The sequence below is a fragment of the Grus americana genome, chromosome 5, assembly GCF_028858705.1.
Source record: "Grus americana isolate bGruAme1 chromosome 5, bGruAme1.mat, whole genome shotgun sequence".
Classification (NCBI taxonomy): domain Eukaryota; kingdom Metazoa; phylum Chordata; class Aves; order Gruiformes; family Gruidae; genus Grus; species Grus americana.
The window spans coordinates 5,258,099-5,275,594 of NC_072856.1; the positions used below are offsets into that span (position 1 = coordinate 5,258,099).

Genomic DNA, 17,496 nt, shown 5'->3' on the forward strand with positions numbered 1-17,496 from the left:
GTAGCTGTTAACGTAAAGCGCTGCTTGCTACAGTTTTATTTGGGGCATATATGTTACTGAAGTATCCAGGTGCGGTATGTGAATTTTATCTGCCAGAGAATATGATTAAGATGATTCAACATGGAGAAACTACTTCTATTTATCTTTGCTGCAAAATTATTTTAGAGGTTGTTATATTGTGTTATTGCACTGTGATCTTTTGCTTTTTCATGAGTGAATAGTATCACATTTTGCCTGGATGTTTTGAGTGTTTATTGTTCCCATGGGATACCTTGTTTATTTGTCTTGCTTCTGGTCTGTCACAACATTTTTAGTTTGACGCAGATTACTTACAAGTTTGCACGTGGCGAGTCTTGTAATCTCATTTGCTTCACCAAACTTCATATGCAGCTCTGAGAAACGTTCCCATTTCACTGAAGTACCTCCTCAGTGGCACTATACAGATAAAGGTAGATATAAGTCACTGTAAAAATTGTATTGTGGTGCTGGTTTTGTTGATTTATTCAATAATAACAAAATATAACGCAATAGGTGAACGACCTAGGCTGAATTCCCTTGACTATCTAACTGATACAGAAGTATCTTATTCCTTTATGCTTTTTTTTTGGAAACGACAAAAATCAATTCTTCCTTAAGTATCTTTGTTCAGCTTCTTAATGTCTTAAATGTGTGTTTAAATGCCCTGATGCCAGTCAATTAAGTAAACGTGGTTGTGGATCCAGAAGAAGCAGAGCTTTGTAATGGAAATAGCAAAATCCCAGTGTTATTTGTATCTGATACTCCCCCGTAAGAAATGCCCTGTCTTTATCTTACCCCATAGGTTTTAATGTTCTGCCAACCCACAGAGCTTGCGAATTACTGTGCTGCTAACGTGCCATACAGACCACAATTTAAAAGGTTTGTTTTAGATAGATGTAATAGTCCGTGGCAGTATGCTATGGGCACGGCAGTCTGAGGAATCTTGCCCTGTTGCCGACACTAACTGTTCTGTGGATAAATGGATGACTTCAGTCTCTGGGTTGCCTTCCAGAAGAGAGAAACCACAAACCCGTCAGGCTGTGCGCTCCTGTGCAGTACGTTTCCCCTGTAAAGGTTCGGTGCTGCTTTACTTTCCTTAAGCTCGTTTGGTGCCTGTACGATCACCAGCACTCTGGCTTCATAATGATATGTCAGCTCCTGAAATCTTGACGTGTCAGCTGCAGTGCACACAGGAATGATACCCATTTTAACTAGAAGCTTGCCGTCTGCCCAGTGTGTATATTGTCATTTAAAGTTTTCTGTAACAACAGGACACCATTATCGTGATACTATCCAGCAGCAGTAGTATTTGTTTGCTATTAATGACTGATTATATACACTGTAAGATTTTATTTCCTTTTTGTTATGCAGTATTATTCGCAGTGTAGAATAAACCTAGTAATTTTACTGAGATTTTTTGGGGGATAAAAAAAGAAAACAGCAACAACATAACAATAGAAAGCTTCACAGAGGTGTTCGGAGAGCATCTTTTCTCCACAATTTGACTTGTTTTGTCAGTGTACGTTAGAGATGGCTGCTTGATTGCTGCTCAGTGGAAGCATTTTTTTTTTTTTTTAAAGAGGTCAAATCTTATTTGACTCAAAAAGTGTCTTGAAACAGAAACGACTTCTGTACTCAGCCAATTGTGGGAGAACATTCTAAGTTTAAGATTTCAGGACTTTTATTTTTGCTTGAATGGGCATGAAGCGATTTCAAAAGGTTTCTTTACTCTGCTGGAGTTAGTATTAGTGAGGCAATAGAATATTTAAGTACTTGTGGTGCTGCTGCTTTGATTTTATTTTCTACCTGGCATTATTAGATATGTTTTCAGCTTAGCAGAGGTGTAGTTGGAAACATGAATGTCTTCAAAATAAACAAAGCTGTTGTGTCTGATACATGTCTCCGTGCTACACATCTATATCTCGTTCTTGGCTTGAGTAACGTGCTTTGGTGTTAAGCGAATTGTCATTTAGAATTATGCTTCGGATGCACTGATTTCCTGTGAGATATGTGAAGACTAGGTACTACATGAGAGAATATACTCCAGTGTATTATGCTTATGATGATTTTATGAATCATGGCGTAGCATTGCTGTATTTCTCATACCTGATGAGTGACATTTTAGTATGGACGTGAGTACCAGCAAACTGCACCATTGTAATGCAAAGTACGTTCTCCTTTAGCGTCGTTTACGCTGGACGGATAAAATAAGCATGACCTGAGGTAGTTTCCTTTGTAGTCCAGATTCTGCTTGCTTACAGTGTTGAACTATTTGAAGATGCCTTTGTATCAATGAATAAATCTAATCATTTTTGGTTTGTCTTCACCTATTTCCTCTGTAGCTGTCTGTTGATGCTCGAACCCCAGTGTTTTAAGCGAGTTAATTCCCACAGAAATCACTCCTACTATTTGTGACTTGTTTCAGAGAACGCATGCTTTGTGGAGCTCATTTGCTTGTGCTTTTAAGATGATACTTGTAAATTCAAAGAATATATTTTCTGAAACTATTTTTAGAACAAAGATGTTAGTGAAACCTGTCGAAGCATTGAAGGGCATGATGCGAGGGGGTTAAGACTGCTTGTGGTTTATCAAGTCGGGAGCTCATCAGCTGCCAGAGCTGCTGTTATCAGATTGCAGAAACCCTCGGTATGAGGGATGTTGAGAATAGAAACACGCATGGACAGGAGGAGGAACTGTTTACCAAACTGCCTCGCTCTCCTTTATAGAAGCTGGTTACAGCAGGCAGCTGGAAAAGCTAAAGATGAAATGAATCTTACCATGTTCTGTGTCACAACTTGTATAGGGAAGAATTTCCACAAATCAAGTCGCATAACTGTGACTTTGTCTTCTTCCAGATCGCTTCTTAAGCCTTGTTGTTAGTATGATGTCTGCCCAGGACTGCGCAGTGGTACGACCGCTGTGTGGCTGTGGTGGATCCCCAAAGCCATTCATCTCAAGGGACTGAAACATATGTCCAGGGTTTTCCCTGAATTTAGTCAGGGAATATTGCAATTAAATTATGTTCTATCTGCTCTAAAATTTTCCAGCATAGAGCAAAATTTAATTTTTTTTAATTTAATTTTTTTTTTTTTTTTGCTCAGGATGTGAATAAATGGGATGTTTAACCCAGATTTGCAAAGGAGGCTAACCTCTCCCAAGCCAAAGGCTGAATTTCATTTTGTGGAAAAAATTTTAATATTACAATTTATGTTTTAGTAATTTCTTATCTACAAACACTCTTGTAATTTCTTATCTACAAACACTCTTGTAATTCTTACGCGCTTTAGGATGTAGAGCTGGGATGCTTTTTGTGCATAACCACCAAACGTATGTAAGAATATATATGGTACGGACATGATCAAGTCTACTAAGAGCAGGCAAAGCTGTTTGTTGTTACTCAGGGAAGCATGATGTTATGAGCCAAGTAGAAGTGAGTGCTACAACAACAAAAAATAAATGCCATAGCTTTGCTAGTTCTGCACACAGCATTTAATGGGTATGAAGCAGTTTAGTCATGATATCAGGGAACCGATACATCTGTTAAGAGAAATGCATTTTATGCACCATAAAATTAAATGATGCATTGCCAAGCAATATAGCAAGTATTCCTGTAGTCATTTTTTGCAAACTAAACATTGTAAAATGATATCATAAGGTGGTGGTACTGGAAATCTGTTTTGAAAACATATTCCATTAGGAACACACACTGTACTTGATGGAAGGATTACAGCTGCCATTTATGGGGCTTTATTTTTTCTACATTAAGAATATACTGTGTACCGTTAGCAGACTAAAGCGTAAGAAGGATATTTCACATTTATGTTGAACCTTATCATTCTAAACAAATCCAAAGTACTATAAAAAAATCTATACGGCATATGCTCTGTGGCGCTACTGAAGCGCTGTTATCGGGACGCGAGGCAACCAAATAGTGTCTGGAATGTTTTGCGTGCATCGGGGAAGAAAATTTTGGCCAGACACACCAAGCTTTAAGTACTGCATTTTTGGAAAGTTTCAGCACCTTTAAGGCACGCTCAAGGCAGTTGTAGAGATTTTTCATTACTTTGATTTCTTGAAGCATGTGATGTTGTGTGATGGGGCCCATACGGCAAAATGCAGAGTGCTCTGACGCAGAAGCGTTGAAGTGAGATTTGTGACCAAGGTGGCATTGCTCTGTAAGGAGCAACCGAGGATCTGTATTTCATCTTCCTTTCCCTCTACCATTCCCCAGCATGTTACTACCCAGCGAGTTCTTTATGGAAAAAATAGCAGAGAGGAGGAACAGGTGGTGGAAACTTAAGTCGACGTTGTGCATACTTTCCAGATATTAGTTAAAGCGTTTGCGTTATTACGTGTGTGTGTAAGGACACAAATCAGCAGTATGGTCTTATAAATTGTGACAGCCGTGTACTCCTTAGAGTCTTGTAGCTCAAGAATTTAGGGGGTAATTTCTTAGTCACTGTGTAAATTGATATAGATTTACTAATTGACACTAGCAGAGAGTTTGGCCTCTTGGGTTTCTAAAATGCTCTTGGCTCAGTCAAAGATTATACACACAAAGATTATATTTGCTTTTCTGCTCTTACTTGTTAAACGCGTTCTTTATTAAATTATATTTCTGTAGTTAACTCTGCTCTGAAAAAGTGCCTAGCAGGTTCAGGTTCTTAATGCGTCTTCCTCGCTGGGGGGTTGTAAGGCTTAATTGTTCATAATGTGTAAAAGCTTGAGATGAAAGGATTTATGTAAAAGCAACGTATTATGATGATTATAAAGCTGATGGTGATGCATATCACACCTGCTGTCACACCAGCTTGAGCAAAAGCAATCTCTGCCTTTAGACTGAAATTTCTGTGTAACGGCGAGAACAGTATCGCTTTCCAGTGTTTCTTTTTCCCTATTGAAAAGTCTGGTGGCTCTCTCAGTTAAGTCAAAACATTTAAGTTTATTCTCTTTTCTTCTGGATGAGCCTTGCACTTTAGGGTAAAACTTATTTGGTGAGGTTATTTTAGGTAAATCCCAATGTTGAGATGAACATGTCTTTTGCCACTGGGAAAATTAAAATAATTGCTAAAAATCTACCTTTTTTTTTTTTTTTTTTTTGAGAAAACTGTTTTTGTGATAATATTTTAGCTACTGAAAACCTTTCTGATTTAAAATGCAGATAAGAACCGAGATTAATTGTGTCCTATTAATGGTTATTTGCATTCTCTTTTTAATGCAACAAATGCAAAGGTCAGAAGAGTAGGAGTGCAAAAGTGATCCAGACCCAAGAGAATCCATTATTTAGTGTGGTATGTTTTAGCAGTGTGTTTGAATCTCTCTCCTCCCAACTCTCCAACACCCCCACCCCCCCACCCCCCCCCGTCATTGTTTTTCTTTGTTATTCTTTCTTTCCCTTATAGGAACTTGATTTGAATGAGACAGAATGCCCTGGGGCATTGCTGATGGGATATAGGGCTTTTCATCTCTTGATTGTCTTCTTGGCAGTGTCTTTAGTGAATTCAAACCTTTATCTGTTAGAGACTGCAAGGTAAACTAGATTCTGGAAATTGAGATTAACTTTTAATTCTGTTCCTTAATGGGGAAACGTCTATATCTAACATGGCATCTTTCCTGATAAAGAGTGAAGGCTGGAGGGGTATTGTGGCTGAGCTCTGAAAGCTTCCTGTACTGAAGTCCTTCCTGCTGCGTAGTCAGAGCACTCTGATCTCTGGGACTGACAATTCCCATCCTTCTGGTGTTGGTCAATAGAATGCAATCTGCTTTGAAAGAGGCATTTTATTTTGGGCGGAGTGTCTTGGCAGAATGTGTGAGATTTAGAAGATGATGCAAAAGCCCATTAGAAACTGTTTTCAGAGATACATACCACTGTAGCTGTTACTTGCAGCATACCAGAAGTGTAATATTAAGTGTAATTTTAGTGCGCTTGTTTAAAGATGCACTGCTTCAGGTCTCTTAATGTCTTTACAAGTTATTCGTTTTTACACATCCTTCATCCAGACCGGAAAATCCCATTGCCATTTTATTTCCTATTTTCTTCTCCCTCCCAGGGATGTCACCTTAAGGTAGCTAACTGTTATCAATAATTCCTTGATTTACTATTGCATATTTTGTGCAGCTATCAAAATGAGTATTTGTTTTCAGTTTCAATTGTTATGCTTGCAAAAAGGTACCAGCCACCTTCAAAAAAAAAAAAAAAAAGTCGCTGAATGTAACACTGTAGATGCTATGATTGCACCTGAGCAACATGCTCGCTTCCGGGCACGACTAAAAATGCTTTCTTTACAATTTCAAAAGGTAGTGTTCCTCGTATAGAGAATAACCATAAAATACTGTCTTATTAACATTTTAGGCATTTTTTTTTTTTAGAACTTAAGCAACATTCTGATGTTATTAATAACACGTGATTATTTGAGGATGCTAGGTAGCTTTTCATTAAGCAATCCAGGGTAAATCTTTCACATTGACACAGAATGTTTCTTATGGGTAAATAGACTTGTGTTTTACTGGTGAAGGCACCTAGCGGTGCTGCAGGGCAAAGAAAGAAGTGTGAATTTAAAGACCTGTTACATAAACATATAATCTAGCTAGTTTTGTGCTGAACATGTCTACGGAGTGCGTTGGTATGGACTTGGAAGGCTAAATTCAGAGAACTGTAAAACACACAGAGCTAGAAAACTATTGTTATGTTGGCTGAATATTCCATATTCTGTACTAAGGTCAAACAGACCTAAGATTGCATCCGCTCTTTATTGAATTCAGTTTTTTCCCAATGGGTTCAATGGGATTTGAATCAAGGTCTTTCTAAAGTTGTAATAATAGATCAGGCAAGGGAAAATGCTTCTGTTGTGCTTCTGGAACATGCTGCTTTTATCCTTAAATTTAGATTGATTAAGCATAAGTGATTTCTAAAGAAACTGTGAGCCACAGTATTGCAGCCAACTTGGAAGCAGGTCAGAAGTTTCACATCCTCTCTTTCTTGCTTTGTAATGATTGTCTAGTTTTTAGTAAAATGTTCTTCTGTCTGATTTGTTTTGGTAACACCACTGAACTTTAAAATATATAAAATTATAATTTGTGTTACGTTTGTAAATGTAAACTATTCTATAGCCATTTGTTAAAAATTAAAAAAAAAATGGGAGTATAATAAGCACATTGACGTGTGCAAAGAAAAACTCCACTAATACGATATGTCATGTCATTTCTCAAAGTAAATTTCAGTTTGGTTTTACGGCTTTAAGTGCGGACTTGAATTTTGAAAGATGATGTTCAGTTGGTTTGTGGAAGAAGTGTTCTGCCCTATTTTGTCATGCTTAGTATCAGGTTACTAGACAGACAGCTGCAGCTGACTTAAAATGGTGCACTAAAAATATTGAAGAGTCTAGCCTTGAGGAAGCAGGGCAGTAAAATGGCAGCAAGAATATTTATTTAGCACAGAATCATCTGGGGATGTGAGAGATGCTTTCAAAAGTGTAATATATCACAGGACAAATTTTATTATATTGCTTTTGTCTCTTACTGCTTCTATTGATCTTTTTCATATACATTTTAGAAAATTGTCATGTATCTGTCCTCAGAGCCATAAAGTAAGTTTGACATCAATAGGTGTTTCATATGTGTCTTTTTACCAATAAAATAGAATGGACAGATTGTGTCCATTCAGTATGCTGTCTGAATTAATGTAATTAAATATAGCTTGTTTGTTTGTTAGAAAAGATTTTAGGTGAAAATGTATTGATCAGGGTGGATAAATTACACATTCAAAACTAGGTTCCATTATTTTGGTAATACAAAGGAAATTATTAGTATTTATCACTGTGATTGATTGTACTAATTTTAAGGAGTTGATGTTTCATTTTTTCAAAAAAAATCCAGCACCTCCAGCCAAAGAGCACTTGAGCCCACCCATCCAGATGAACGGCCCGCTTCTTGAGTACAAATGGCCACAACTTGATTACATATCAGTCAAGCAAAACACTAAGCACCAAGAGAATTTAACATCATATAACAGCAGAGAAGGGCCCTCTGCTAAGAGTTCAGTGCCGACTGAGAGAGATGCTCAGCCTTCCAAAGTCACCTTAATCTTAATTTTGCAAGTGCCGTGTGACAGAGCACTGGGCACTTGGAAAGATTCACTGCTATATCAGCTAAAATAGCCTAGTGCGAAACTCTACAATATTAATTTGCCGTTTTGATAAATACTATATAGTACGCGAATATATACGCCCACGTACAAACTCATACACGCCGTGTACGTATGCCTGTACCCGATCTCTTTAACAACATGTCTTCCTGATACATTCATTATTCTTTATAATCCTTCCAGGTACTTTTCTGCTTTGCCCTTTTTTCTTCTTTATTCTCACTGTGCTTTGCCTCCCAAATTTGAAAGAATTCCTTTGTGCTTTTCCGAGTGCTTTGAAAAAACCCCATCTCCAAACCTTAAATCTGAGATCATTGATCTTTGTTCAGACTTAGCTCTAAGTAGTTGTGCCACCAGGATTTGGAATTTTGACCATGGTAGCAGCCATGATGCAAATTATGTTTGTAAAGTACCTCTTATATGTGAAATGTCTAGAAATATAAATCAGGAATAATAACTTTGCAATTTGACCATGGTAGGCAGCCATGATGCAAATTATGTTTGTAAAGTACCTCTTATATGTGAAATGTCTAGAAATATAAATCAGGAATAATAACTTCGCAATCGGCTGTTAGAAGACATGAGATCTGTAGGCTCTTCCTGAACGGAAGTAACCCTCATAGATACCACACATTAAATCTGAAGCATAAATTAGGTTGGAAGCCACTCACAAAGGTGATGAACTGCCCAGCTAAGGATTTGTCTTCCAGTCTCAGATGTGTTCACATCCTGATTGCCAGACTGACCCGTTCTCCCCTTCTTGCTCCAACACATGGGATGAAAATTTTCCAGGACAGTTCTTTTGCCCAAAGTTCATTCCTGCCAGATTTGTCCTTCTCTAACTCCAGTCGGCTGTGAAAGGACTCCAGTGGCACTTGGCAGACTTTGTGTTAAATAAGTCGCACCCTGTACCCAATGGATGTAGTTCACTGAACCAAGGAGTTTTGTACTTTTATAGATGATAGCATCACACTTGAGTACGGCGAAAAAGAGCAGAACCTCTGCTGCTCCCTTATTTTGTTTTTGTGCTTTCTCTTTACTTTCTCAGCTGTCCTCTAAACCCGCCTCAGCGACTGGTATCATCTGATTGTTCTGGTATTTGGCTTACATAGTTGGATTGTTATCAACTGCGACCTTGTGCGTACTTGGCTGAGTAAATTCAATCAGCTAATGAAATTGTGGTCTTTCCATCAATTGATTGTCAAATTGCTTGCATAGTTCAGCTAGCCCATCTCTTTTCCAAAGCTGCACGTTTCTGTTTACCCAGGCAGTCTGTGCCTGACCCCTCTCTTGCCTTTCCTGAACATCTCTTTTTTCACTTTACATGCATATAGTCTTTGAGTCTGGCCAAATACTAGTGGACTTTGTGGTCATTTTACTGACCACCCTGTTGAAAATAAATCAGTAAAAAAGCATTTCAAAAGTACAAGAGAAGCTAGTATGACTTTCTCTCTTATGCTGCTCAATGTAACAGACCCAGACACCTGCTGATTTACAAAGTGAACAAAGATGATGTCAAGAGAGGACGGTGCTTGCTGAGGCAGTGACCAGGAGGAGCTGTGGTTTGCATTTTGGGTAGGGAACGCAGCACAGAGCAAAGAGCTTGGGGTGAGCACCTGTAAAGGATGTATTTGCCCACTTTCTTTTTATTCCCTAGCTCCCTGTGCCAGTACGTAATCTTTCATCAAGTAAAGGTGTCAGGTTGAAGTCCCTTCGAATTCCATTCTACTAGAAAACTGCTGGAGATTTAAATACAGCGCAGCATTGGCAGTATACCTGCTGCTGTATTTGATCATCAAGTACAATTTACGCTCTTCACCATAGGTATTTAGCACCCGCTGAAGCTGATGCACACATATGATGGCAGCTACCAGCTAGTTTGAGATGAATGTGAGCACTCAGTACTTACTTTTTGCCAAAATGCAGAAAAGCTGCAGGTTACTGTATCGCTACTACGCGATAGAAGCTGCTCTCTTGTACGGTGTCTGAAGGACACGGCCTCACCTTGACCTTCGTTGCAATTGCCACTGCAGAATAGGCTAACGGCTACTCTGCGCTGCACGTGTCTTGACAAGCTATGGAGTACCTCGCTTAGGGAAATAAGCTAGTGGTTGGCTTTATCTGTGATAAAGCTAACGTAACACAGGAGTTGGTGTGGGTTCGGCCCATGTAAACGCACACAGTATAACCCGTTGAACAAAACTGTATTTTCTTTCTTTAATTAGGAGCTTCTCTTCCCTGTGATATGGGGGTATGAGGTGTTTGCATTTTTGGTATTGCTATATTCCTTCCTTTTATACAAGCTATGGTACATTTTATCTTTTTCTGCAGTGGTGTTCCTTTTGGTGCTAATGGAACTATTTTTTTCAACGCTGGTTTTTTCATGACTAAAGAAGAAATGAGGAAAATCACAAGGTAGAGAAAAGCAGTGGAAGAAGCCAAAAGTACCCACTGCTAAGGCACTCGCTTTTGAACCTCTTCCATCTCTTTGTGCTGTCAAGTTGAAGAGGTCAACTGCTTCGTAAACAAATTGTATAGAGGTTCTTAAAACATTGGTATTTGTTACTTATTGGTGGTGTTGAGATGAAGAGGAATCAAGGATTATCCACTTGATAGAATTCCTAGTCAGTTGCTGCTGAGTTCAAATTCTCAGAATTTGAGAATATGCTTGTTCTCAAATGGGAGAAGATGAACTCTAAATAAATGAGGTGCTTGTATTTTAATTGAGTTTCCTTTTTCTTTGAAAACTGATGGGCAGATAGGATAAAGGAAAAAGAAAGGAGTACAGTGTATTATACCTATGGTTGCATTGCAGTAGCTCATATTGTACGTCTATGGTAACATTGTAGTGGGTAATATATTGAGCTGTAAAAGCATGGATTATGCTGTACCAGGGCAACATCAAGTAATGGACCTATTAAAAGGTGCGTTTAATAAATATATCTCAGTATATGAATTTTTTTAAAATACAAATGCAATAGTAATATTAATATTGTGATGTTTTATTATAGCTTTATAGAAAATTTAATTTTTGTGTATATCAAGAAATAATTTAATATATAACTGATTTATTTGGGAAGGTGACTTTGGTATCTCTTAGGTGACTTTCCTTTAACTTTGTAGGATAATTACTTGTTTTTCTTTTAATAAAAATATTTGTATATATTTATAAATATAAATATTTTTTATTTTATAATAATTACTGTATTACACTTGGGAGTTAGAGATACTTGCTCAACATGAGGGTTCCACACTGCAGTACCTGCTTTCCTATAGTAGCACTGTGAAGTGTTGTACTGCGCTATGACACGAAAAATTAGAATAATCAAGGCAAATCCTTCCGCTCTGTAGGAAAGGAGGCTGGGACCCAAACTGTCCAGCTTTCCCTGAGTCTTGTAAGCAAAGGGTCTAAAAAGAGACTACAATTTTCAGTAACAGGCAGTACAAAACATTTGAAGCTACCGTTGGCACGCCTCCCTTACACAGGCTCTCTTCCACGTTACTGCCTAGATCTAGGGAAGAACAAAAGGAACTTCCAAAAATGTCAGACAGATTCTACACCTTCCACTCAAAGAGGCTCTAGTTCTGCTAACTTCTTCTTTTCTTTCCTGGAAACGTCCACAATAGCCTCACTGGGAGAGGAGATAATTCTGCTTAACTGAACAGAGGAAAAGAAACCATACCCTGTAAATAGGTGGGCAGTGGGTATGCAGCTTGCGCCTGTCCAGGAGCATGGTGCCAAGTTTGTGGGTACTTTGCTGCTGCTCCTTGTGGAGCTCCGCAGCGAGACTCTCCTATCCCTGCAACGTTATCACAAAAATGACAAATCCAGCACATTTATCATTATGGCTGTTTGCATTCTCATCATCAGGGAGGACATACATCAAAAACAAAACTCCTCCTCTGCAGAGAAATTGCGTCTGTTTAGGAAAGGCCTTTATATGATAAAGGCTTTTACTTTGGAGGAAGAAATCTGTTAGCATGACCGAGATCTGCTCATTTTGGCAGAAATCTCCTGAAATTAATAAATTCTGTTTCTTTTACATACGGGATACTGAATAAGGCTCTTAACGATGGAAGTTTACCCTCATAGACTTTACCCTAATGGCATCTTCACTTAATTTTCCTAATAAAACCTTCATTGCGAATTCAGTAACCATTCTCCTTTTTAACAAGTTTGCCAGCCTGCAGATAATTTCAGAGACAGGATCTATTTATGAGAATACATTAGCAAAATATGCAATCCAGCTATGATTTATCTTTCTTGTGTTAACTTTTGCTGAGCAGGAGGGAGTCTGCAATCAAGGCTTTTAACTTCTAGTTCTGTGGTACTAGTGGCTCCCACCCCCTCTCCAAATAGAATTTTGATTTCGAAGGGCCTAAACCGCAGTAGAAGTCTTAGATCCCACAGCCCGTTAGACGTACAACAGAGCATAAGCGCCAAAGCAGGTGGTTTCATGAGAACATGGGCACTCCAGCTGATTTACTATTCAGTCACTGAGCTGCTCCCTGTTGGGTCCTCTTGTCCGTAAGGCATACGTCCAGAAGTGATGTAAAGATTTTCCTTAATTAATCTCTTCTGCTAAGGGTATAAAGGAAAAATCTTATTGTTGGAAATGAATGAATTTTGATAAAATGTTCTAAAAGGCTTCAGCCAGAGGCAGAACTATTAGAGAAAATAGTTCAAATAAGTGAAGTTTGGTAAAATTGCTAGCAATTGGAACTGAGTTCCTATTATTAGAGGTATTGAGCATTCTTAAAATTCAGAGTAGTGCTATCAGTACCGCATATAGTACTGTGAGCTCTTTTTCTAGCAGTTAAGGAAAGTAGCCTTTAGACAAACATTTTGATTTTGTAACTATATTCTGAGATTTGTGGTTTTGATGTTCCCACTTCGTGCAAGCCTACAATGCAGGAACTAGAGGGTTTGTAGAAGAACCATCTGGGGAACAGCAGCATAATTCTGGCGCTCTTCCTTGGGTTTTTTTTTTTCTTGCATAAAAATATAGGAATGAACCATCTCCCCCGAATTCACCAAAGCCTGAGCAACAAAGACAAGCGCAGTTAGTCTGTATCGCAGAGGACCTTTCAGTTTCTGCAAAAATTGAAAAGGGGAGTTGAATTCTTTCCTTCGGCAGCCATTGCCTAGCTTCTTCCCCATCGCCATCCTCCCTCCGACATCCATATAACAAGCTAGTGCCTGGGTGACTCCTCGTGCGCTGGGCAGTACCGAGTCCCTTCTCACAGGAACCTGTAGTATAGCAATTCCCCAGGGTGTCCTTGAACAGATAGTGGGGTTTATAAGTTGCTAAGCTGTGACACCTAAAGGATAGAGGAATTTCAAAATGCTCGGCAAATACGTGCTAGCACACTTGGATACGCATCCAGGAGGCACGTTTTGATATGAATATGTAGGAAGGAATAGAAGGATAGAGGGAGTTTGAACCCATGGCAGTCATCCCGCTCTTTCTCTCCCAGATGTGAATAGCATGCTTGATTCTGCCTGTAGATGTCAAGACCTGGCCGCTGCACTGGCATAACACAGTTTTTGCTCTAATGGGAAAATCTTTTACATGACCAGCCCTGTCTCATAAGCCATTTCTCTGTTAGTAATCTTAAAAGAGAACAGAAGAGAACACCACCTTACTGTGCAGACCTAGGGATAGGATTTATTTTAAGAAGCACGCATTTCACATGAGTAAGTTGGCAGTATCGGTTACGGTGGCAATGATGGCTCTAATCGATGCCCTCTTACCCACCTATCCCCATCAGCTCCAATGACTTTGACTGGACACGCGCGATTACCTTAGATGACAAACATTTTTTTTTTTAATGCCCTTTATGACTTCGTTTCAGACCCCTGTGTAGTTCTTTCCTAGTGCAATGTGGCACATATTGTCAATGAACTATTTGCTTTTTTGCCAATATTTTTCTTCTTTTGCCTTTTATTATCTGCTCTGCCACAAATTCTAATTCTTTTGATGTCATGCAGAAATCATAGAATCATGATTCTGTGAGGTATTGCTTCTTCACAGAAGTCTCTGCTTACTCTCAATTTCAAACCATAGAAAACATAGATGGAGACGTCAGCTTGCACCTTCTCTGAGAATGCCGAGACTAGCAATGAGCAAACATTCTTCCAAGAGCTACAGAGGAAATCTTTTGAGTCTCATCATGTGTTTCATATATTTTCTAGCTGTATTTCCTATTAGCACTTTCAGCTTTCTGCACAGTTATACTTTTCTACAAATATTTATATGCAAAATAGCACAAAATGTTACTCTTAAACCATATTTCTCTTTTTCCCAGACAGTAGAAATTGACTGGTTTCAAACCAGATTTATGTCAGAAGATTCCCACATGGAGTGTGCGCATTGATGAGCAGGAAGTGTTACTGGGCAAGAGCCATGGTTTCTCCACACCACTGCCTTGCGCCAGTCTCAGGAGCGCTTACGATGTTCTACTACCATCTTCTCTAAGCCAATTTAGTGTTCTTCCCTCCATGTTATCCTCCATAAAACAGTATGACGTGCCACGAATTATACATTTAGAGTTAGGCAGATCCGTCTATCAATTCAGTCAAGAGATACGATGATGTGCTTTTTTGCCTCTGAGTGGTTAACAATTGCAAAAGATTCTTTTTAATGCGTAGTACTTTATTTGCTTTATTTTTCTTTTTAGTGCATTGGAAAATAAATCTAAAACATTTCTTCTGTTATCTAGCACTTTAAGCCTTTTCATAGCATTTGTAACATCTCTTTGCCAACACTCCATCTGTGATTTTAGCTTGCAGGAAACACTTTGCAATTCTGTTATTAGCTTAGATGCAGAGAGCTGCTGTTTAAATATTAATTGTAACTTCCCTTCTAAGTGCAGTCAAACCCACTGAGTAACTTGTGAAGTTCAATAAATATCTAGGAGAGTGTGGGGAGCGTGTTATGGGTACAGCCTGCTCTTAGTCTTAGCAAAGGTCTTAGAGCAGTGCAAAATAGATCATGTCCTGATGCTTGCGGTTACTTTTCCTCTTCTTACCTCAGTCCCCCTCCTTGTACACACACAACAAAGGGAAAGAAAAAAGAATAACGTTAAACTGCAAGCATGCTTCTTGCACGGTTAGTGAGAGGACCACCACGCAGTGCTTGCAAGAAAAGATGTGAGATCCATCATTTTGTTTCAAATCCTAGTTATTGGACAAATGCATTTGTTAAGTACTTGTGTATTGCTCTGTCAAGAATCACACCTCAGTAGAGGCATCGTCTTGTGGTCGAACCCTTTGCTTCTGTTGTCAGTCATGAACCTCACCCGGTTTCATTTCTCGATTCCACAAAACGTACTTTACGCTTAAAAATAAAAAATAGGAAAATATTATATGGTTACAGACATTTCAATAAAGTGTATTTGATAAAGTGAGAAACAAAGTAGTTAATACCAATCTGACCAGCCTGTTTTCTGTGGATCACCAGAGCACTGTAATTGTAATACTTGCATTGGGTATAATTGAAGGAGAATCAGCCCCATTAAAATTGTACGTTGTATTTTTACATCTCCTCTTCTTCCAGATGGTTATTAATCTTTTATTGGTGAGGTGGTTTGCCTACGGTGTAATGGGAGATTTTTCCTCATGTCATTTAAGTGAGTTACTTCTCTTTGTGTTTGTAGGTGGACTGAATTTGAATATGCTGAATTCTGTTAATTGCTTAGAATTTACAGACTTTTCTTAGTATCTTGCAAATGTATAATAAATTTTAAAAAAAAAAAAGTAGTTACCCACGTTTTCCTTTTATTTTTCAGCATTCTGTGAAGAGGGGTGTAGATATGGTGGAACTTGTGTAGCCCCTAACAAATGTGTCTGCCCTTCTGGATTCACAGGAAGTCATTGTGAGAAAGGTAAAGCTTTACTGAACCACACCTTCTTCTTTGGTAACAAGAAGTATGATATGCTGGATTGAGAAATAATGACTTTCTGTTCATTCTGCTTGATGTTTTCTCTTAATTGAAGATATGACTGTTCCATAGCTGCCTTTTCCTAACTGCAAGCTAGTCTTAAACATGGAAAATTTTAGACAATCAGGGATTATCTGCTCTTGCTTCCAGCGGACACTTTTAGTTAATTAGAGGGGATGGCAAATGAAAAATATTTACTCCACCTATCTTCTGTGGTGCGAACTCAAGGTCACCTGCTTTTTCTGAACATGTTGTGCAAACCAGAACAGAATTTGGATGCTTGCTTTTCACTTAAATGTATTGAATTCTTAAGATTTGATTTGTTTCTAAGTCACTGAGGCCACTAATTTTCATAGAATTGAAATATATCTCAGTAGTGATGATTTGATTCCGCCTTTTCCCAGTTTTTTGCCATTTCAAGATTCGCTTCTGACAGCCTCATAGGTCCACCTTTCTGTTTATTCCACAAAGATCTGATTCCTTGTCTACCTTAAATGAGAAGGAAGGGATCTTACAGAATTCCACGAAGGACTCTCATTAGATTATTTATACGACAGATTTGGGATTTTATTTTGGTCTGTATTTATTGAGGTTATATTTCATTTAAATAACCCAACGACAGAGGTTTTTTGCATTGCATGTTTGTTAATAAACCTTTTGCACTTGCCTTTGCTGGTGAAAATAGAGTGGATTGTTAACACAGGCGGCATTATGCTAGTATGGATGAGATTATAATTAATGAGGTTTCTTTAAGGAAGAAAAAACGAAAAAGAAAACCATGAAATAACTGTTAAGTTAAATCACTGGAACCACTTGTTACCCAGAGATTGTTCAATAATTCATATATAGCAGTATCTGTTTAATACGTGGCTGTTCTAATATAATATAATTTAAACCCACTTGTCAACAGATCTGCTTTGAGTAGCATCTGAAAACTGCTGAAACTTTTTATGGATGTGCTGAAAGCACTGTGTATGAAAATCCCATAGTTTATAGTTGTCAGCATTGTTCCTAATTATTTGGGAATGAACTAGGATGTTGATATTTTCATATAATCTTGAATTAATTTGAGTACTGCAATTTTATTTTTTTTTTTTTTTTCCTGTAGTCTTTGGGTTATTTCTTTCAAATAGAGATAAGCTCCCAAATCTCCTGGGATTCAGCAGTAACTACTGGCAATGCACGTGATGGAGTAATACAAGAACTACCCGCCCTACGGCCCCATCTACCATAGCTCCCCAGCTTCTAATCCTGCTAGCTATCCTCTTCCATGGCTAGCTTCTAAACCATCTGTTATTCAGAGGGATGTGGGATACCAGAACTGAGGTCGATGTATGTGAAAATATGGCACTGCAAAACCAGTACCTGCATTGCCCAAAGGTGCCCTGCCT

At 38.4% G+C, this 17,496-nt stretch overlaps 1 protein-coding gene across 2 annotated transcripts in view; it reads left to right on the top strand.

Moving 5' to 3' along the window:
- The window catches only part of NELL1 (neural EGFL like 1), a 291,418-nt gene that overhangs the window by 206,255 nt on the left and 67,667 nt on the right, over positions 1-17,496 (top strand). For both annotated transcript variants that reach the window (XM_054827828.1, XM_054827829.1), the window contains exon 15: positions 15,953-16,048. In XM_054827828.1, coding sequence (XP_054683803.1) covers positions 15,953-16,048 — 96 coding nt within the window. The remainder of the gene's footprint in view (positions 1-15,952; positions 16,049-17,496) is intronic.